Below are 22,056 nucleotides of genomic sequence, written 5' to 3'. Positions count from 1 at the left end.
CTTCCTTGTCTTTCTCTAGTACTATGTGAAGCATATAGTACCTCTAGTAAGGATTCATCAGGTCTGTCCTTCGCTTTGAGTATAGCATGGGGTAGCGTAACTGCACTGTAACCACAGGAGCAGGGGTGTGTGCTGGCTTGCAGAGGGCGTTGTGAGGGCCATCGCTGTTCTGGCTGGGGTGGGTAGGCAGTGTTCCTAAGAGTAGATGGCTCCAGTTCATCATACAAAAGGGAAATGCTTTTCGCTGTCTAATCTTGAAAGTGTTCAGAACTTAGTTTTTGCAATATGATCTGTGGGTTTACGTTTTGCTTAGGAGATAAATGAACCGGGTGTTACTGCTACTAAAAGTGACTAAAGCCCAGGACACGTTGATACGGTATCTTTTCATATAAGGGCCACAAACCGCAGTATGGTGCGGAATTAGCACTGTGTGGGGAGAATCTTGTTAATAGCTGTTGTATTGCCTTCACAGCTACTCCCCAATCCGGCTGCTTGAAGTGTGTGTCCCACTGCCCAAGATCTACATCAAACGGCAGGCTCCGTTAAAGGTTACTATTTTACAGGATCTCAAAGATTTCTCTCAGAAGTAAGCTTTGTTTTCAATGCCTTCCTCAGCTTATTTGTAGTTTGGACTTCTATTAGCAGAACACAAAACTATTTTTGCTACTATAAATAAGACTTGCTAAACATTCATTCTTTATTTGGAAAGTAATGTTTTAAAACACCTTTATATGTGTATATAGTTCTAGGGAAGTCGACATTGGAATCTCCTTTATTACCTTTACCTGCTCTGTACTAATTTCTTACTTTTTCATCTGGTGGCAATTCAGCTTAAACATAGCTGGTAGAAATTTAAGGTTCTCTTCTCGATCCCCGGATGTTGCATTGATATCTGAGTGATACAGCATATTTCTAAATGATGTTGCCAAGTAGCCACTGAAAATTTGACCTTCAGCTGGTGTCTGAAATGTCACCTTTTCTTTAGAAATGCCTACTCAGGCACTCATGAAGTATTTTTAATTCCTTCTCTAATATTAAAAATGGAACAGAGGAGGTAGTCCTAGACAGTTTAATCTGAAAACTGCAGGTAATGCTTTTTACACTTTGCTAATGTTCCTTTTTTGGAAGATCTGACCAAGTTTAAATCCTGCCTTCAGGCCAGAAAAACTGCAAAAGCATTGCTCAAATCTGTTGTCCTAACAGAACTGTTTTTGTTATATTGGTGGTGTGGCAACTAAACTCTCTGGTGTGTAAAAGACGTTACCTTTGTTAGCTATTGAATATGGTAACAGCAGACAGTCTGGTACCTTCTTGTAGTCTAAGGTAAACTACTGTAAGCCTAGACACCTTCTAAACATAGGAGAAAAAAGGTGGGAGATGGGCACGGTAGAAACTATGAAATCCAGCCTGACTGCTGTTCTGCCCGGTGGTGGCATTCCTATGTGGCTGATGTCTCTGTGACTGCCTGACTTCAAAACACGTGGAGCTTTGTTTAGAGCTGAAACAGAGGTACTCTCACCCTGGCTGTCTCTGAGCCCTGCTGGTGGAGGTCTAGCTTGCAGCCCCAGTCTTCCTAGACACAGGTGACACAACAGTTCCTTTTTGCTAGCAAGGTATTTGTGACCTTTGTGTTGTGCTCTGACAGCTTCCACTGCAAACAATAAGTGGTGGAGAGGAATGTCAATGTGTGTAACTTCTAGGTTTCTGCTATACTAATAATTTTTTTCCAACTTTCTCTATAAATTCAGTGGGACAGCCTACTGTGCAGAAGACTCTCAGATACTGTCTTTTGCATTTTTAAATGCTAGCCTTAAACACGTTCAGACTTTAATAAAGGATGTTGAAGATGTCCTAAGTAGTCACAGCTTAACTCTTTGCATCCCTGTTCACAGGGTGTCACAAGTGTATCTTGCTGTTGATGACCGCCTTGCTTCTCTGAAAACGGATACTTTCAGTAAAACGAGGGAAGAGAAGATGGAAGACCTTTTTGCCCAAAAGGAGGTAATAGATTCCTTCTGCATTGGCAGACCATAGGCTGCAAAGTGTGTGGAGAAGCCACTCGGATCTAGTGTCATCTCTGGTGACAGAACACTGACAGTTTTTCTGTTGGCAGATGGAAGAGGGGGAATTTCGAAACTGGACTGAGAAAATCCAAGCAAGGCTGCTGTCATCATCATTAGATACACCTCAACAGCTGCAATCTGTTTTTGAGTCTTTGATAGCTAAAAAGCAAGGACTTTGTGAGATGCTGCAAGCCTGGAACAACAGGTAAGAGGGCACGTGCTGGAACCGTGAGCAACACTGATAATGTGTTGGTTATATGTGGGAAGAGGTTCTGTACTTTTTCTTCCTATAGCACCCTTGCTGTCATAACATAATCTGTACAGCTTGTGCTGAATGTCCTCTGCCGGTTAAGACCACAGAGCTGGTTGATTGGAACAGAAAATCATTTGAGGCCGTATAATAAAAGTATTGTGTTGTAGAGCACAGCTTGCATCTGAGAGGAGAAAGTGTCATTTGAATAAAGGTGGAAGAGAGGGGAAGAGGGGAGCATGAGTAGGCAATTGGGTGGAATTACTTCAGAGGTGAAGAAAATGTTGTGTCTTGCCATTTGAAACATAGCTTTGGCACATGTTAGCAAGCATCTGAGCTTGCAGTAAAGACTTGTGAAGGCTGCATGCTACTGTGGAGAAACTTTATAACTTGTGCCTTTCACAGCTAATATCTGTAACCTATCTTTTGGTTAATTTTTCTTTGGTGGTGTGTTTTGTGGTGTTTTTTTATTTCCCCCCCCTGCTTTGTTTTAAGATTGCAGGATCTCTTCCAACAAGAGAAAGGGAGAAAAAGGCCATCAGTACCACCCAGCCCCGGGAGACTGAGGCAAGGTGAAGAAAGCAAGGTATAAGTAGCAGGCTAGAAGCTACTTAAACATATTATTTTTTTACCCCCCTGGGGCAACACAGTAGTCTTAAGACTGGTTTCAGTTCGCTTTAATAATTAGTAAACTTGTTTTACTGCATCATGTAGCTTTCAGCTGTAAAAGCTTGAATTGCATGTATCTTTTCATAAAGATGTGAATCAAGAGCCATATTATACAGAAGACTATGACTAAGATTTGGTGATTTTCTGTGGTGTTTGCATGGTGTTAATATGAATACTGACAGTGGAGAGCTGATTGTCAAGTGTATGCCTAGATAAGAATGAGGTCACCTTGTTAGACCCTAGGCCCATCAGGTTTATCCCTTGTGAAAAGGGAAAAGTAAAAAAATATCAGGAGAGGCAGAGTAAAGAAACCAGGGAAGACCGATAATGAATTTGCAGGCTCATCTCTGTTCTGTGATATGTCCTGGGGGAACTGGCTGAGGGGGTGTATAAATGATTTTGAACTGGTGCCCCGAGCTCTGTCTAAGGGTGAAGCTGCCAGCATGCTGCCTTTGGGCAGCTGACACTCTTGAGGAAAATGGCCAGACCGCAAGGCAGTGCAATATAAGCGTCGTACAGAGAGACTGAACTCCCAGTAGTTCTAACACTAGCAAGGTGCACTAAGTAACCCCATGAGACCCTGGGTTTGCTCTGTTGTGTGCATGCACGTCCTTTCCACTTCACACGCATTTCTTGGATGTTAAAACGCACGTTGCCTTCATCTAGCAGCAAGTAGGTTTATATGGAAGAAGAGTGTAGCCTTTAAAGCAGCATACAGAGATGGTGGCAGTCATAACCATCTTGTGAGGCTGGGTTGCTGTTGCCTTGTCTTTTTCATCTGGTGGCAGATACGGCGACAGTACAGAGGCTGAGAACAGTGGGTGGGAGTGTTCTGTTGTGGCACATCTGCTTTTGCAAGTGTTCCACAGAGGAAGGGGTACAGCTGTTATAAAGAGTTTGGCATCAGCATCGGCATTTTGTTGTTCCGCCTAGATCAGTAGCATGGATGCTTCCCCACGCAATGCTTCTCCAGCACTGCAAAATGGAGAAAAAGGTCTGTTTGTTTATTCATTTATTTATTTTTCTTAAACTACCAAGAGAAGCTTGCTGTAACCCTTTCCCTGATATAACATGGGAGCCTTTGTCAAATTCAGTAATTTGGAGGAATGGTGAATGCTCCTTGTGTCAGATGGGAATAAGCTGATTTCTAGCTTACTATTAAAAACAGCAAAGTCTGCTTCTAATCTGAAGCTGTATTACTACCGATGCTAAAGGGGCCAGCGAGGGTTTTCCTTTGAGCTTGTTTAAAAACTCTGAGGCTTTCTAAATAACAAGGAATTTGGGGAAATGCCTCTCAACTCTTCTGTGAAGTAGTTGTGCGTGCTGAGACCTCTTATCTGTGAGGCATACTGAGAATTTGTGGGAACTGAGAGTAGTGGGTATAAGTATATGCATTTTCTGGAGGTTATGTGCTACACTGATGGGCTTGCCCATTTCTTTGCTCTGGGTGGGTGGCCTTACCTGCTTTAAATAAAAACTTACTGAAAATAGACACTGGTGATAGCTTGGCCTGGGAGCAAGCAATGTTACTTCTGATAGCCATGTAAAATGCTTTCTTCTGTCCTTCTAATCTCAGAGGATCGATTCCTGACTACTTTATCAAGTCAGAGCTCCACAGGCTCCACACATCTTCAGCTGCCCACCTCTCCAGAGGTTGTATCGGAGCATATGACTGGTGCCAACACACTGTCTGAACAGGATACAACAAGCAGCTCAGAAGGTATAGTTCAGTCGTGGCCTTGTATTCTTTCTCTTGCTTGTGTGTGAGATCTGTTTAGTAAACCTGGTAACCGTGGTCTGCAGCCTTCATTCTGAATTTACAGCTTGAAGTTTGATGTTTTTTGATGCAGACTTAACTTATCTCTGTTTCAGATGTGTTTGATGGACACTCACTGGGATCTACAGACAGTCAAGTGAAGGAGAAGTCTACTATGAAAGCTATTTTGGCTAACTTTTTGCCTGGAAACAACTATAACCCCATTCCATTTCCCTTGTAAGTACTGCATAATATATATGAGGTAGAAAACCAGTAGCCTGGTCAAATTGCAAACAGCCATGCATGCTTCCTTTGCGCAGTATATAATTTAAGTCCTTACTTGGGTTTGCCTCTGAATAAGCTATGGAACTTGGTCGAGGTAAGAAGTTTTCTGTGTCCCTTCTAGGTGTTTGTAGGTTACCCACTTTTCTTATTAATGCGCCACCCTTGTCCCTATACGTTATCAGTTTCTCCTCCTCCTAGCATGCCTCCTCAGATCTCTTATGGGAGGGGAAGAGGGAGAAACCTTCTAGCTTTGTTGCTGCAGGGAGGGAGCAGAAATGTCCTTCCTTAACAAAGACTTAATAAAGCTACGTGCTGCCTCTTGTTTTTGCTTCCAGACCTCTTCCAAGGGTTGGACTCAAATTGGCATTGCCTGGGTGTAGGTCAGGTTCAGTGGCTACTGCATGTGCCCTCAAGTCCCCCCCTCATGTGAAAACGGGCAGGCTGGAAAGTCTTTCAGCTACTTGGTCTGCATGCTCTGTAGTGTTTCTTGTTTGACATGAGCCTAACGTTTGGCAGCCTGAGTTTAACTTCTGAATCCTCGCCCAGGGTAGTAGTGGAGGCCGTGAGCTAATGAGGTAAAAGTTAAATAACTGGACCTTACAGGTCAGTAAAAGGAAATCTTACAGAAACCCAGGAGGCTTTGGGGATTTTTCTGTACTAAACTGCTTGTTCAGAAAAGATTGCAGGTGTGTCCCCTAACTTCACTCTGCAGATCATGCTGCAGGACAGTCAGCCCAAACTCAGGCAGGTTTTGGTGCCGTTAGTAACAGTGGCTGCTAAGCAGAAACAGACTCTTACTCTAACTTGGAGCTGGTGTTCTGATATAAGCAGCTTGCTTGAAGTGCTGGTTGCCCTAACACATACCATTTAGACTTAACCACATCGCTATGAATGTGCTTATTGGGAGAAGCTGATCTGGGGAGCTTTGGTTCCACGCTGAGACTTGCAGCTTGTGCCTGAGAGTGCAGTGATGAGATCTGGGTTTTGACCAAAACTTTTTCTTTCCACAAACTTTTACCATCTTCTAACAGTCTCCCTATGTCATTTTCATTTAGTGACCCGGATAAGCACTACCTAATGTATGAACATGAACGTGTACCTATTGCAGTCTGCGAGAAAGAACCAAGCTCCATTATAGCTTTTGCTCTCAGGTACTGGTGTGATTTTGCTGTGCATCTGGCACATGTACTTTGGCAGCTTTTCTGTGCAAGGAATATTTAAATCCTAGTGATAGGTAACAAGCGTGACAGAATTTTTTCACTCAGCAGTGTTGAGAGTTTCTGCCAGAGCCGACACTCTCTCCTTTTACTACTGAGATAGAGAAAGTAGGTCTTCCAACTTACAGGTGGATTTTGGTTTTCTCTTGCCAAACTCTAGTATGAAAAAATGAATTAGCGTTCCCTGTAACGTGATATTGTTAGAGAAAGAAGTGCTACTGAATTTTGCTCATCTCTCCAGCCTGGATAAAGTGCAACTGAGCTAGGGAGCAATGGTTAGGCAAGAGACAGACTGCATTATGAATACTTTCCTGTGGTTGTAGTAGCTCTTGCTACTACTCAGTTCTCCAAACTAGCTGTGCCAGTAAGTCTTGGGGTTTGTGTCACATAATGGCAGACTTCTACAGAAGCACGTTCTCAAATTGTGGAAGAGGGAGAAACAAGGGGGGATTTTTCCTGCAGTATGATCTAGAGCAGCTTCTGTTGTAAGGGAATGAAGCTTTAATTGTAAGAAAAAATGGAAAGGCTTTTGTACTGTGGAGGGCTTTTTTTTCCCCGTGGTTGACTCTGAACTGAGTCTTTGGGTTAGTGTTAGAAAGTCTCCCACAGAACAGCTAACATTTTTTCTTTTTTTTTTTTTTTTTTTTCTTCCTTCTTTCTTTCTTTTATTTTTCTTTTCCGTTCAGTTGCAAGGAGTACAGAAATGCCCTGGATGAGTTGTCCAAAGCATCTCTGAAGAACAGTTCTGAAGAAGGACTACAGCCAAACAGGTTACGTGCAGGAGCTGTAGTACACAGTGAAAGGCACAGTGATTGTAGTGAATAAGCCAAAACTAGGATGGAGAAGGACCCTCAAAATATGCCTCTGTTAGCACCCTAGCTTCCTGATGGAATCTGATGCATTCCATGCAGCCAACACGTACTTGCAGTATCTTGAGTTTCCATTTCACGTTGGGGACTGTGCTGGCTCCATCACCTGATCCCCTGACTGCGTGCATGGTAGGGATTACTAGGCCTGCTTACTTCTGCGTGTGGTGATGGATGGAACTGTTGCTATGGAGCCACAAGAGGTTTCTCTCAAGGAGGTGGAGAACAGCTTTGGAGAGTCTAACACCATTACAGTGTTGAACTGCATCCTCTTCCCTTAGCAGTATTTAGTGTTAGGCATGGAAGAGAAATAAATGTACAGGAGTAACATTGTACAGTGTGTGCCTGGGTAGCAGTATTTATGGGTTTTTTTCTTTCTCCTTTCAGCATGTCAGACAGCAAACCAAAGAGCAGTAGCCCTGTCCGCCTGCCTGAGGCTAACATGGGTCCTTCAAATCGCAATGCAGAACCAGAACAGCGTAAGATGATTTTGCCAAAATCTTATCTATGGTGCTAATCTCAGCTCAGACTCGAGTCCACTTAACCTGAGTTCTAACTCTTGTGAAAGTTAAGTTAGAACAAAGAAAATGCGTTCTTGAGTTGAAATTGTGACTAGTCCTAGAGTTGACTTGATGTAGAACAGGAGGGGGTGAGGGCATGTGTGTGGTTTTTTTTTTTTAAAGTCTGTGCCCATGATGTCTTTCTGTGACTCTTACAAGATCAGACTTACCATTCCCTGATTTAGTATGTTATGATGTAGTAGACCTTGGTTTGTTCTTGAGTTCAGTCTGTTCAGTGGGGTATGACGCCCGTATGTTCCGATCTCTTGTCACTGTCATCTTTAAAAAGATAGCAGTTAAAATATTTTGAAATGGAGAAGTGAGGTTCCTGCGTTAAAGATGCTCACACTTGATCTGTGTTGTCAAGTGACTCACCATTCCAGCATGGTACTTGGAACACGTAAATCAGCTGACCTGATGGACCTTGGTTGCCTGAAGAATAGCAAATGAGTTACAGTGTAACGACTTCATTCCTGTAGTTTGAACAATGAATGGAGAATGCTCATATGAGTCATGCTATTGTTAAACTGCCTGTGGAAATGCCAAGGCCAACTTCTTTATTCCTTTTCACTGTAGCGAAGAAACCATCTGGTGTTTTGTCATTTTTCCGTGGCACGGGAGGGAAGAGTCCAGACCTGTCTTCCCAGAAGAAGGAGACCTTACGTGGTGCTGATAGTGCCTACTACCAGGTTGGACAGATGGGCAAAGAGGGAGCAGAAAACCAGGGAGCAGAGACTCAAGGTACAAGACTATTGAGTCCATCTTCTGTCTTGGGCTGTTACTTCTCCCAAAACTTAATCATACTTCTGAGGCCCAGAACACACTCTGCTCATACTTTTTCAACAGTCCAAGATTACTCAATATGCATTGAAAATGAATGATTTGAGCATCAAATTAGGTTCCTCCTAAAGACATTGCTTTGCTTTATGAGAAGGGAAATAGGGTCTTTCAAACCCCGGTGACTATAGGGACATTTTGTAGTCTGGGTTTGAATGCCTTTGGATTGAGTTGACTCTAGTTAATCATCTTACTCTCTCTTCCTCGCTTCCTTTTTATCTTCCATTGTGTTTCAGCTCATGGAAAATTAATGAAGAGAAAGCCTGTAGTTATCTGACCCATGAACAGCACTGCTCTTCTAGCATACATATATCATTATAGCTGTATCTCGCATTCCCTATGTGTAGTTCTCTCTGTATTCTTGAAAAAATAAAATGTTTTTATTGTAGTATGAGTTGACAAGTAGTATCTTACATGGCTTTCTTAATAATAATGAACAATCCTGAATGAATTGTCCCTTTATGCCTTCAGATGATGTAGATGGAGGAGATGGACAGAAGAAACAGCTGGTGAATCCCCATGTGGAACTCCGTGAGTAGTTGTAAACAGTAACTTGAAGTCTTAGCTGACAGACTCCTTTATTCATACAAATGTAATGGAAATCCTGAAGTTAATTGATTTTTCTTTGTATTGAGAACAAAGGAAAAATAAATCAAGAGCAATGCAATTTTTACTTACTGTAATCAGTCTCCTAAGAATACCCCATAAAACTTTTTTTTTCTTTAATCGATCCTTTGTCTGGATCCTTTTCTATGGCATATACTGTGAGCTAACCTAAAGGGGGTTGATTTCCCTGTACATTTTCCATTTAAATCTTGTTTGTTTAAACTTCCGAAGTACAATAGGTACGAGAGAGGAATGTTGAGCACAATAACATTCTTCTAGACGTTAAGAAAATCTTTTTAAGTGTCATCTTGGGTAGTCAGTAAGTTTTACGTGCTGTTATTGAGGAAGACCTTTCTTTTGCAGAGTTTTCAGATGCAAATGCCAAGTTCTACTGCCGGATTTATTACGCTGGCGAGTTTCACAAGATGCGTGAAGTGATACTGGGGAGCAGTGAAGAGGATTTCATCCGATCCCTCTCTCACTCTATGCCCTGGCAGGCACGAGGTGGCAAATCTGGGGCTGCGTTCTATGTGACTGAGGGTAAATGCAGCCTCTTCCCCCTTCATAACAAGAGGGTATTATTTGGGGATGGTGGTGGTTAGTGTCATTTAATTCCTGATTATGCCTAACCAGAGGGTTGCTGACTCAGTGGCCACTCAGAAGGGAAAGTGGATTGTTTCGGGATCTTCAATATCAGATGATTTGTCTCTTTGTATGTGCAGAACAAAATGTAGTTCTGTTACTCCGTAGTAGCAGCTAGGGAGGCCAGTTGAGCAGAAGGGCTGTACTCTTTTAGGCAGGCTTCAGAAAACAAAAACTTGAGTGTAATTCAAGAAAAGCTGGTTATTAAAGACACAGTGTTTCTTATAATTAATTCCACATGCTATAGTTCATCTATAGGATTTTTTTTTTTTAATTGTGGCTCATTGTAGGCCTCTACTTAAAACAAGTCTTGAAGGGAAAAGTCTGTAGGCTGTTTCTGTTGTCTGTATTAGAAGCCCATATAGCTGAGGTAAATCTAGCACAGACAGTCTCTTCTCCCTGATTTGCAAAAAGACTGAAATTCTGAAATTCAGAATATATGAAGTAAAAAAGTTTCTAGAAAAGAGCTTCTGTAGCTAAGGATTTAAAAGAATTGTAGTCCTTTAATTTGTCAAACCACTTCAGTTGTGTGACAGACCTAAGGAACTTGCAAAGAGTAGATCACTTACTGTATGTAACCCTGTTGCCTCTGATGTTAAAACAGATGATAGATTCATCTTGAAGCAGATGCCTCGTCTGGAAGTTCAATCATTCCTTGACTTTGCTCCACACTATTTCACTTACATCATTAATGCAGTTCAGCAGAAGGTATTTAAATCAACCTTTTATTTTAGACAGTGTTCTGTATTTTACAGACCAGTAACAGTTTCCATTAATCCCTTTCATTTAAGTAAAACCAAAGTGTTGGAGGGTATGAGTTGTACTAATAATGTGTTTTTAAGATGAAAAGTAGGAATTTTGCTACGGCTTCTAAGCTGTAATACAGAGAGAACAGTGGTGCCTCTAGTATATGTTTGCTGATTGCCTGTACGGAGAGATCTTACCTCGTGTCTTCTCTTCATCAGAAGCCCACAGCACTGGCCAAAATCCTTGGAGTGTATAGAATTGGATACAAGAACTCTCAAAACAACACTGAAAAGAAGCTGGATCTGCTTGTCATGGAAAATCTTTTCTATGGCAGGAAGATGGCTCAGGTAAGAGCTCAGCGCTGTGTTCCCTTGCAGCGCAGCTCTGACTGGGAGCCAGCGGGGTTACGAGTGGCTGTCTGGGTAACTTTTAACTTCGCATGTGCTGTCTGTGTCTAGCGCTGCTCAAAGCTGGGAGAGTTTGTGCCTGTTTCTTGTTAGTGACCCTCGGTAAATTGCTGCCTGTATTTGCTAGTTCAGATGGCTGTAGGGCAGGCTTCAGTTCTTAGAAGTCTCACTTGTTCCTGCATCTGCAGTGTCTGAGAGAAAACTTTGCCTGCCCAATCAGGGAAACGTGAAACCTTTTTGCATAGCTTTTAGAAGAACTAACTGGGATTACAGACTAATTTTGCTAAGGAAAGCCTCACCAGTGGAGGTGGTGCAATGGAGGGGGAACTAATCATGTTTTGAAGCTGCTGTTCTCTCCCTGAACCACTTCATGTGTGGGACAAGATTTTGAGTTCAGTCTTGCTCTTAGTAAAGGAAAAGCAGCCTTTATAAGACAGTAGAATGAAGACCTTAAAATGACTGGGGGAAAATTCTCTTGATGCTGAAAAGGAATTTTGAACAAATGTCGCTTCTAAAACTAGATAGTATCAATGCTTTCTGCCTTCCCTCCCAGTGCCTGACCTCAAACAGGGGATATTTGTGGGAGAAAGTGAACTGAAGGGAATTCTCAGTAGAAGTAAAGGATGTTGTGGGTTTTCTTTTTGTTTGTCTTTTTTAATCATGAGGGTGGTCAGGTGCTAAAACAGACCCAAAGAGACTGTGGACTCTGTCCCTGAAGTTAGTCAAATCTTGGCTGGACAGGGCTTGAAAAAACCTTCTCTAACAGGACCTGCTTCAAGCAGGGCATTGGACTGGCGGCCTCCAGAGATTCTTTATGACATAATGGTGGTCTGTCTCTTGCTAACACGTGTTAAACAGTACTTCATGCAAGATCCGCCTCCCTCTTCAGTGACTTTACTGTTGTCAGCATTTGAGACTGTAGAAGCTGACTGGAAAACTGAGTTTACCTGTACAATATAAAATTAGAGACACCCTTTTCCCCTTAAATTACATTAAATATTAATGAAATAACTTGCCTAAAACATGTGAACTGAGGTAGCAGAGCTTTCATAAAGGCTTACATATGCTACTCTTCACTCAGAAAATTTTTATTTTTGTAGTATGAAAATGTTTTTTGTTAACTGTGTTAACTCCTCCTGTGGAGAAGGAAAGACTTGCCCTGCCGTGCTGCCTTCTTAAACACTGCCGTTGGGTGTGGTGAAGTCTTACCTCACAGAACAATGGAACAAATTAGCGCTGTTCTCCATTTGCAGGTTTTTGACCTGAAGGGCTCCCTCCGGAATAGAAATGTCAAAACAGACACAGGCAAGGAAAGCTGTGATGTAGTCCTTCTGGATGAGAACCTTCTGAAGATGGTCCGGGACAATCCTTTGTACATCCGTTGCCATTGCAAGGCTGTGCTGAGAGCTTCCATACACAGTGATTCTCAGTTCCTTTCCAGCCACCTCATCATCGACTATTCCCTACTGGTGGGTCGTGATGATACCAACAATGAGCTGGTGGTTGGGATCATCGGTAGGTTGTCTTTTGTATTTTCTTGCTTTCAGCTGGGGAAACTGCTTTCTTTGGGTTTAGGTGTTTATAGTCCTTGAACTGTACCACCACCACAGAGATACATGTCAGGAAAGCTGGTTTTCCTGATGGAACACCACCCTCACCTCTCATGGGTGTTTAGAGTGGAGGCAGGAAGTCTCATATAATATAAGCAAGAGGCCTCATGGGTAGCGAAAAAGCAGTCAAGTTGGTGTTTAACCTACATTTTGACTCCGGTTGAAGTAGGGAAGGTTATTTTTTTAGTGTGTTTAATCTTTAAAGTTAAGTTCAGTAATGTTTATGTAGCCATTTAAATTTAAACTTTTATGTGGAGGTCATCTAAGGAGAAACAGTATTGGTAGGCATGGCAGAAGGAAGTTAAACATCAAGGGATCATTTCTGATCACCTAGTCTGACCTCAGTAATATGGGTGGCAATGCAGTAGTTACCTTGCCGTATCCTCTGACTTGTGACTGCAAAGTAGACATTCATCTTTAGAGGGGAAAACATGTATTGTGCAAAAAAACTTGGAGGTGAAGTCATTTTACAGGATGTGAAAGTGATTTTGGGAATCATAGAGTAATTTAGGTTGGAAAAGACCTTTGAGATCATAAAGTCTAACTGCTAACCCAGGACTGCCAAGTCCGCCACTAAACCATGTCCCTAAGCAGCACATCTGTGTGTTTTTTGAACACTTCCAGGGATGGTGATGGGACCTCCCTGGTTAGCCAGGACTGTTGATAAATGATGGAGAGTGACTTGGTGAGCTCTTCTGTCAGCTCCCTCAGTACCCTCAGGTGGATCCCATCTGGACCCAGAGACTTATGCATGTCTAAGTGGAGCAGCAGGTCACTAACCATGTCCTCCTGGATTGTGGGGACTTCATTCTGCTCTGTGTCCCTGCCTTCCAGCTCAGGGGGTTGAGTACCCAGAGGGAAGCTGATCTTGCTATAATATCTTGAGGCAAAGAAAACATTTAGTATGTCAGCCTTTTTCTCATCCTTTGTGGCACTCTTTCCCCCCTGCATCCAGTAAAGATGGAGATCATCCTTGGCCCTCCTTTGGTTTCTAATGTATTTGTAAAAGCGCTGTTTGTTATCTCTTATGGCAGTGACCAGCTCAAGTTCTAGCTGGGCTTTTGCCGTTCTAATTTTCTCCCTGCATAACCTCACAACATCCTTATGAGATGGTCTTGAAACCTAGCTCAGAAATGCTTCCAGATGAGACCCAAGCCAGGAGTTCTGAATTACTTTTTTTCTGATAAACCTTGAAAGCCATTCCAATAACACTTCTGGCTGAGAACCGAAGGCCCAGCTACAAAGAACTGCAAGTTGTTTTTTACTTTCTAGTTTTGTACACTCTTGAATGTTTGAGTAAATGGGATAAGACTCTGCTCCTTCTGTACTTGCAGCTGTTCACTGTCCTATGGAAAGTCTTGCCTGATTAAACAGTATATTTTAGAGGATGTTTAAAGCTAACAGTTCCTTCGGTGTGGTGAGAACAGTTGTTCATGATCTGAAGGAGCTTGTTTAACACAAATCTTCAAGAAGAGAGAACATGCCCGCTCTATCAGGCTGTCACGATGTTCTCTAAACGATACTCTGAGAACTTACGAGGTACTGAAGCTGTATTTGCAGTGGGGGCAGAACTAAAACCTATTAGCTTGGACTAAGTTTGAAGCTGAGGTCAGAATCTCTACCTATTTTAGATTTCCTGATGTGATACAAGAAACAGTTAAGGTCTCTAAGGAACTTAAATAAAAAGTAAAGACTTTATTTGTAGGCCCTGCTGTGTGGGGCTCAGGCCCTTGGGGATTGAAGTGACAGTAGTTAGTGCACAAACGGGTATCAGTCCTAAAGCACTCTACGGGAGCATTTTCAAAGAATATTCAGATAAATCGGTAAGTCTTAAGACTGGCAGGTCTTGATGAGGTTTGTGTAAAGGACAGCTGAAGTGAAGCATGTGGATACTTAAGGTGGCCTTTTGTAAATCTAGAAACAGTAAATTCAAAACTGTATAATTACAGTTGTCAAATGTTGGTAGATAGTGATAACACAGTATTGAAAAATTTACTGTGGCTTCGTCCTCGGGCTTGGAAACAATTCTGAAGTCTTCTCCTTGCAGCCCCCTCTTCCAATCTTCCGTATCATGAAGTGAAAAGTGTTTGCTTTCTGTTACCGAACCTTTAGGTGGCTACCACAATGAGGAGTACTACTGGCTTAAATGGATAGGTGTCCAAGTCTTCATACTGCTAGCTGTTGCAGTAAAGTAGTGGGAGCTGTTACAGCGAAGTGGGCCGCCTCGGTGTGTTTCTGGAACGAGGATCGGCTATGTGACTCTTGTAAATGAGCCCTTGAAACGCTAACGTGCCTGGGCAGTCTGTTTTTGCAGAGGCGGGAAGAGTTGACTGGGATCTCGTTGGGGTTTTGAGCTAGCATATTCGTCCTACCCAAATATAATCAATACCAGTTGCCTCACTTTCTGGGGTAGGGGGAACACTGAAGTTCTGGCTGTGGAAGCCTGCTGCTTTCTTGCCCTTTCTGAGGGGAAATGGATACATTTTAGAACAGCATTACTTGGATTATGGCAGATATGACATATTTGCATGTGGATTTTTTTTTTTTTTTTAATTGCAACAGACTATATTCGCACTTTTACCTGGGACAAAAAGCTTGAAATGGTGGTGAAGTCAACTGGCATCTTGGGAGGACAAGGTAAGTCCAGAATGAAAGCAAAACTTTTGATGATGTTTTGCTACCTGGAAGCTTCCAGTAATGTGCTAATAAAGCCACAACTTCCCCACCATGTTGATTTGCCATACTAGATTAAGTTGTCCAGAGCAGGGGAAAGGAATAACAAGTTTCAGAAAAACTAATACACTGATCTGCCTCTGTAAGTGACCCTTTAAGTGCTATAATTCCTGGGAATGGGGTAAAGGTCACCTACTTATCAGACTGTTCTGTTTCTATGCGAGTAGTTGGTAACTTAGATCTCCATACAGAGATATTAGCAAAAAAACTTGCTGCCTGATTTCAGAAGATGTTTTCTGAGTCCAGAAATGAGATATATGCTGAGCTGCTAGTATGGAGGAATCCTTATCAAATGGCTGCCCGTATTTTGAGGAGCTGAGATGTTCCCTTTGTGGAAGTGAGTGGAGTACCTTTTGTGTGGCATTGCCTAGAGTTGGCCCCATGTTAGGAGGGCTGGAAAGAGAAAGGAAGGGGTACACTTGATGTACCAGTGATGAGGTGTTTGGAGATAAAAGCATGTCCATAGTGAAATTTTTCATGGAAGAAATCTGCGTTTCTGGTGCAAAACCTCAAAGACCCGTGAACAGGAGAAGAGAAAAAGAAACAATCAGGGCTGATATAAAAAGCCTAGGTGGTTCCTCTCACTTCAGGTATCTCAATTCAGCGCTAAGCATTCCAGACTTGGATCTGTATTCTCTCTTAAATTTTTAAGATCAAAACCAAAAAAACCCCAACAAAACCCACAGCTGATAGTGCTTGTTGGTTCCAAGACCCTTCCATGTACAGTATGCCTTCATGATTACGTTGCCTGGTGTTGTAATCTTGTGACATCTGTCTGTACTGCAGTATACTCTTCAGCTCACTTCTAACTGCTCTTGACTCTTACACGTTAGGTAAGATGCCAACTGTGGTCTCTCCAGAACTGTACCGGACCAGGTTTTGTGAAGCTATGGACAAGTATTTCCTGATGGTGCCAGACCACTGGACAGGACTGGGCCTGAATTGCTAAGCTAAAGCCCATATTGGGAAAGCACAAGAGGACAATGACATTATAGGCCACTCTCTTCCTGTGGTCTGTTGAGCAGTAAGCAAGAGGATTGCAGTTCCATGTCTACACTGACCACGGGCGTCATGTTGTGAAGTGTGAAATCTGCTTGTTGCACTTTAATCCTCTCTTGGAGGCTGATAAGCAAACCAGCCTCACTAAGGATCTAAGCCGTAAGGTACCACTGAACGGCATTGCTAAGACATTCCCCCTGTCAGTAGGGAAGGCGATGCTACGTCCCAGTAAGAGCACTGGAACAGATACTCTCCAGTTCATGGTGGTGTAGAAGTACAGTATCTCTGTAAGTCTTGCGCTGCCCATGTGGTGTTGAGTATGAGCAGCTTACGTTTCTGTAGTGGATGTGTGATGCTTCAAATGTGAAATAAACCTCCCTCTGTGTGTGGAGGTGGGGTGGGGCGAGAGAAGGATGAAGTTAACTCCTGAGTTCTGCTATTGTTGCTGTCGTCTGTAGTTTAGGATCCATGAATAACTTGTCCTGCTTATGCTCTGTAGCTTCAATTTTTCCTGGGTTCTGTAAACAGTATTTTTTTTTTTTGAAAGGCAGCTCCATAACTATAATGTCATATCACTACATCTTCTAAGTTGTATTACTGCAGTACAACTCTGTTATCTCTCGTAATTCCATTTTAGCTGAATCCCATAAAAATGCATTGTCAGTCATCAGCATACTGCAAACCCCAAAACATATCCCTTCATTCCTAAACAATACTTTGATCTGAATGTTTTGCAAATCCCTGGAAATGAGTAACTAAAAAATACACCCTTTAATTCGACAAGACTTGGATCAATTATAGTTATGAAGATGATTAACACTTCCCTTAGCAGAACACACGAAGTTGCTTGATAGAGTGAAGCATACTGCCTTAGAGTGACATCTTTCTGCTTAATGAAACCATCGTTCCTGGCAGATCACTTCAAATCCCTTTCAGTTCCCCAGAACTTTCAAACAATGCCTTTTACCTCATGGAGAAACTTTGCCAGGAGGATGTTTTTCTTGCATTTGTGACATGCTGATGAGAATGAGCATCCAGATCTCATGACACTGTGCAGTCCCAATGGCAAAACTGTCTCTTCAGCAGTATTAAATTTTTTTCTTTTTGCACCACTGAGATGAATGTAGTTGTCTTTTTCTGTAAAAAGAAAAACCTGAACTAACAGGTATCTTGCGTGATGGACAAGGTGTGCAGAGATCTGTGAATCTCTGTGTTATGACAATAAGCACTTCTTTCCATTTTTAATAATTTTTACCTGTTTTTGTAGGTGATGAGTTTACTTTTTAGCTTCATATAATATATATATAATGTAGGCCAGTAAATAAGAGGGGGTTTTACGAGTTTGAGGCAAGAATACTGTCCTTTTGACTTCCAGTCTCTGATGGAAGGACTTCAGACAAACGTGGATCTGGGACAGTATAGCTCTTCATGACCACCTGCTTGTTCTGACCGGTTGCCTGGTAATGCCATCTTCGCTGTAACTGTGGATTGAAATAAGCATTTTGTTCACTCCTCCTGTGGTCACTATTCTGCAGCAGATGGTGGTGTCTCTGTTTAGGAGTAAAAGCTGGGCAGCACTGAGAAAGGAAAATGCCAGCACTGAGAACTGAGAAGCTGGCTCCAAATCCAACCAGTGCAGTTCAGGTCTGAGCTGTCAGGAGCAGCAGTTACCTGTGTTGGAAGAAATCTTCTCCACCCCATTGCGAAGCCCTACTGGAGAATGAGCAAAGGCGCTGATCTTGAAGCAGCAGAAATGAAAGTGTCCTTACTTCCTCCGTACAATGTATACGTTGTTTCTGGGGGTGTGGTGGTGAAGGTGTGCAGTGGAAACTGCAGTGATGTGTGCTGTGGAAAGATGATACAGTACTACTTGCTCCCTCTGGCCCAGAATCCCTTCGGTCCGGCACAGTGCATCGGGTACGGCTGACCCCCTCTGGGACACGTCTCGCCTCCTGTGTTGAAATGTACTCGCAGGGTGGCTGGCTCTGTGTGGGGCCTGGTGTAATGAGGAACCAACCAGTCCATCAGCTCAATGCTGCCCTCGCTTCTGTGGCTTCTACCTTCTGTCTTGGTCCATCAATAGGAAAGAGCTCGCCATGCAGGCTGAATCTGTTCCAGTCTCAGTTAAAGTTTACATGTGTTCTTCCTCCTTCCCCTCCTAAAGTTTACAAGGAAAAAAAACTTGACTTGCCTGACCAGCTAAGGTGACCCAACAGCCGCTGGCTATGTTATCTTCCACCTTTGTCAGTAAGTGGATTGGTTGATGGAGCGTGAATATGGATGGTGTCATGGCATCTACACTAGGCTAATGTAGAGCTGTGATGTGCTAGTCCTGTCACCAGTAAATTATTCCGGTGATGTGTGGCTGCTCTATACTGCTTGTCTTCCAGACTCCCAAGCAGCTGGCTCTAAAGCAACGTGACATCTGGCTGTAGCTAATGTTCCCCTGCACGTGACGGCATGAGGCCCTCGGCACGGCAGAAATGAGAGAACCTTCCACTGGCCAGCTGTTTTGCAGCCTGTGGACATGGAGCCCAGGTGTGTGAATTGTGACTTTCTTGGGCTGAAGTTGTAGCAGTTAAGAGATTTGCAGGAGTGATCTTGAGCTGGCATCAACAGCTAACTTTGGGTCAGGATGTAGCTGATAGTTTAGTCTGGACCAGACCGGAGTAAATAGCAAACTACTAGTCATGGGTAACAGGGTGGCTGCAGTATCGACTGGAATTGGGATGCCTTTGAGTGTGATGTGACTTAGAGCTGTAAACATTTCGAGTTGGTATCCCAGCAGTTGAACAAATCTCCTCAGATGTTCCCCTTTCAGTTGTCCTGGTATTTCAATTGCTACAAGCTGACTTTCTCAAAAGGAGAGCGATGTGTCATGCGGAAGAGATCTTTGAGAGAGCTCCTTGTGGGACTGTTAGGTGTGTGTCCCTGCAGCATGCCTAAGGATGTCCTAGGGGAACAGCTGAGGTATTACATGAACCCTTTGATTAGAGTGTTTTTATTGCTTTATAGTACAAGTGTACTGTATATGTGTGTAAGCAAATCCCAGTCGCAGACATGAAGACTGCGTTTCTTCAGAGCTACGCTGGCTCTTTTTCTTCTGTTTTTTTGATTGGAGGCCTTGTGACAATGTGTAAATCTTGTCCCCGTTAGAATTGATGACTTGCTTTGAGTCATTGTGTAGACAGCAAAATGCCTTGTAGTGGCCCAGTGATGTGTTCTGTCCCCCAAAAGCAGGGGGGGGACTCTTGTTGGTGAAGTAGCTCTGCTGGGCTCAGGGGAGTTACTTGTGGAGCAGACTCTCCGCTGTAAGAATGACCAAAACCAAATGAACTGCTCTCCAGCAGGTGGCCGGACTAACCATTATTCAAAGCACTTAATGTACCATAGTGTATGTATTTCTAATCTACTTTGGTTCAGCTGTATTTTATAGAATTGATGTACTAAACTATTTGAGAATAACTGCCTTGACTACTTGGAGAATCAAAATGTATTGTATATAGATACAAATAAAGTGACTAAAATATACCTGAGTCTGTTCCATGTGCTGGAGCAGTTGGGTCTCATAGCATCCCATTTGCCTGGTCAGAGGCTAAGCCCTCTGCGTGCTCCGCAGCGGTTGCTCTGTTGGAGGCTGCCAGCTCTGCGCGCAGCGTGCGTGGTGCTCTACCACACAGTTTGGCTCTTCTAAAGGAGCAGGACCTCTGCACAGCTCACCAGGTCGGTGGCAGTAGAGCGTGCAAATAACCTTCCATGCACTTCTCGCGCCTTCTCCCCTGGGTGCAGCCACATCTGGGAATAGCTACGCAAGACCCGGCGCCTTTGTTTACCTTGTTAAAAGGAGACTCTAGTTTGTTGCCACGTACGCTCACCTTCAAGGCCAGAAGGGCTTTGCAAACCATAACTAATAACATACAGGAGCATCGGAGTCATCGCATTACACTAACCTTGCTTGTTTGGCTGGTTTTGATTTATAATGCATTTCAGCCTCATGCTCTTCTGTTTCAATGGGCAGCTGACCACCGGGATCCAGTAAGAATTTTGGAGTGGATCTTTTTGCCTCACTGTTTATTTCCAAAACAGTGACAACTTTCTGACGTGTTCGCGATCCTCATTCAAAAGGGTCAGCATCGTCTGCAGGAACTTACGGCCCATGACCCAGCCACCATTTTTATACCTTTGGCCAAACAGGACTCTGATTTTTGGGTTAAGCAAAGCCTCTCGCTACTGTCTGCTTTGGCCGACTTCAGTGGAACCGTCGCCTTTTCTATTCCTCGGCATAAATCGCTTCGCTCTTCGACTGATTCACCCTTACAATTGGAACTGCGTATTTCTCACGTACCTATCCAAATTCCCCGCTCGCCCACTGGGCAGGGCATTGCTGAATGGACTCGTGGGTCAATTAAAGATGCTGCAAAAACGAAAAACGGGGAATAGGCCGGGTATCTCACCGCAGGAACAACTGTGCAAAGCTCTATATGTGATCCATTTTTTAAGTCGCTTTTCTGACCATAGCGCTGTACATAAGCATTTCTCTTGTCCTGCCTGGTGGGAACTGCCCCAGGTCTGCTACAAAGACCCAGAAGCTAACCAGTGGGGTAGAACTAATAACATGGGGGAAAGGGTGTGCTTGTGTCTCCGCAGCTCCAGGGCCTCGGTGGATCCCCGCTCCGCTTGTTCAGCCAGCTGATCACGAACCTCCTACCGACGATGAGCCAGAGAACAAGCCAGAGTAATGCAGACAGACTGATGCACCTGGTTTGGCCCTTGAAAAATTACGATCGCGGTACAATCAGTGCGATGTGCCACTTGGCAAAACAAAGCTGCGATTGTTTTTTTTTGTTATTAGCTCATGGGCATGGATGTGCGGAGTTTGATGGAATGTGCTGTATGAATTTGAGTGATAACTCAGTGTCAATTCATCAAAGTTTGAAACAGCTACATGATTTGATGTGTAAGTTGAAGGAAGATTCCAGATGGAATCCTTTTGAAGGTTGGGATTGGACACTAGGATTAGGTCCTTGGATATGAAAAATACTGGTGTGGGTTTGTTACATTGCTAAGGGTTTTGGCCGTCGTTATTTGTCGACCGTGTCTGAAGCGCCTGATGCGAGCCATGATACAAAGGGCTGTCCATCAAGCTATGATGGTTCAAATTCACACAGCCTTAACCTTATCCGATTTAACAAATAAAAAAGGGGGAAGTGTAAGGGATGAAAATAAGTTGAGCTTGTAGAGAAGCAAGGCTGAATGGGCAGAACCGTTAGTGTACAGAGAAGCAGCTAACTTTGGCCGTGAAACCACAAGTGTGTGAACAGCTCGTAATGAGCAACCGCTTTGCTACACGCGGACAAATTCCCAGGTGCTGTGCTGCGCCCAGGCATGTTCCAGGGCAGAACGTGGGTGGCTAAGTGGTTGTATATAACCAGCACTTGCGTATGCAATGAACGATCTCAATTCTTCACTGACTTGGGGTCTGTGCCTTCGCATGGCACATACCCTCTCTATTCTAGTTTTATGTCTTTTAGCACCAGTAGAAGCTAAAGGAGCCAGACATGTCTGGGGAACGTCGTTGACTTAGTATAAGGCATGATAGCTAATCAGTTCCTTGCCACTCAACAGCCATAGAAGTCCTCCTTCTAATTAGAGCAAAATAGGGTGCCAGAGATAAATTTAAAAGCCATTAGGCTTCCATATGCGCTATGCCACCTAGTGTACGGCACACTCGTATTTTGTGTTTTCATTACGTGTTGCTCTTCCTTTGTGTGTGTAGTTACATGGGAAGGAAAAGGCACAAGGCTGACCT

General features: G+C 43.3%; 1 protein-coding gene across 9 annotated transcripts in view; it reads left to right on the top strand.

Annotated features, from left to right (window-relative positions):
• PIKFYVE (phosphoinositide kinase, FYVE-type zinc finger containing) overlaps nt 1-19,776 on the top strand; it is a 69,513-nt gene extending 49,737 nt beyond the window's left edge. For all 9 annotated transcript variants that reach the window (XM_040603786.1, XM_040603784.1, XM_040603783.1 and 6 more), the window contains 18 exons: nt 473-586; nt 1,893-2,001; nt 2,114-2,268; nt 2,809-2,899; nt 3,916-3,976; nt 4,559-4,702; nt 4,855-4,975; nt 6,079-6,174; nt 6,927-7,010; nt 7,494-7,585; nt 8,243-8,407; nt 8,975-9,034; nt 9,473-9,649; nt 10,356-10,459; nt 10,717-10,845; nt 12,159-12,420; nt 15,078-15,152; nt 16,082-19,776. In XM_040603786.1, coding sequence (XP_040459720.1) covers nt 473-586; nt 1,893-2,001; nt 2,114-2,268; nt 2,809-2,899; nt 3,916-3,976; nt 4,559-4,702; nt 4,855-4,975; nt 6,079-6,174; nt 6,927-7,010; nt 7,494-7,585; nt 8,243-8,407; nt 8,975-9,034; nt 9,473-9,649; nt 10,356-10,459; nt 10,717-10,845; nt 12,159-12,420; nt 15,078-15,152; nt 16,082-16,197 — 2,155 coding nt within the window. In that variant the 3' untranslated portion in view covers nt 16,198-19,776. The remainder of the gene's footprint in view (nt 1-472; nt 587-1,892; nt 2,002-2,113; nt 2,269-2,808; nt 2,900-3,915; nt 3,977-4,558; nt 4,703-4,854; nt 4,976-6,078; nt 6,175-6,926; nt 7,011-7,493; nt 7,586-8,242; nt 8,408-8,974; nt 9,035-9,472; nt 9,650-10,355; nt 10,460-10,716; nt 10,846-12,158; nt 12,421-15,077; nt 15,153-16,081) is intronic.
• The last annotated feature ends 2,280 nt before the right edge of the window (nt 19,777-22,056 follow it).

The sequence above is a fragment of the Falco naumanni genome, chromosome 8 (genome assembly GCF_017639655.2).
Source record: "Falco naumanni isolate bFalNau1 chromosome 8, bFalNau1.pat, whole genome shotgun sequence".
NCBI lineage: Eukaryota > Metazoa > Chordata > Aves > Falconiformes > Falconidae > Falco > Falco naumanni.
The sequence above is the reverse complement of the archived record's forward strand: the minus strand, read 5'-3'. Positions and strand labels throughout refer to the sequence as shown.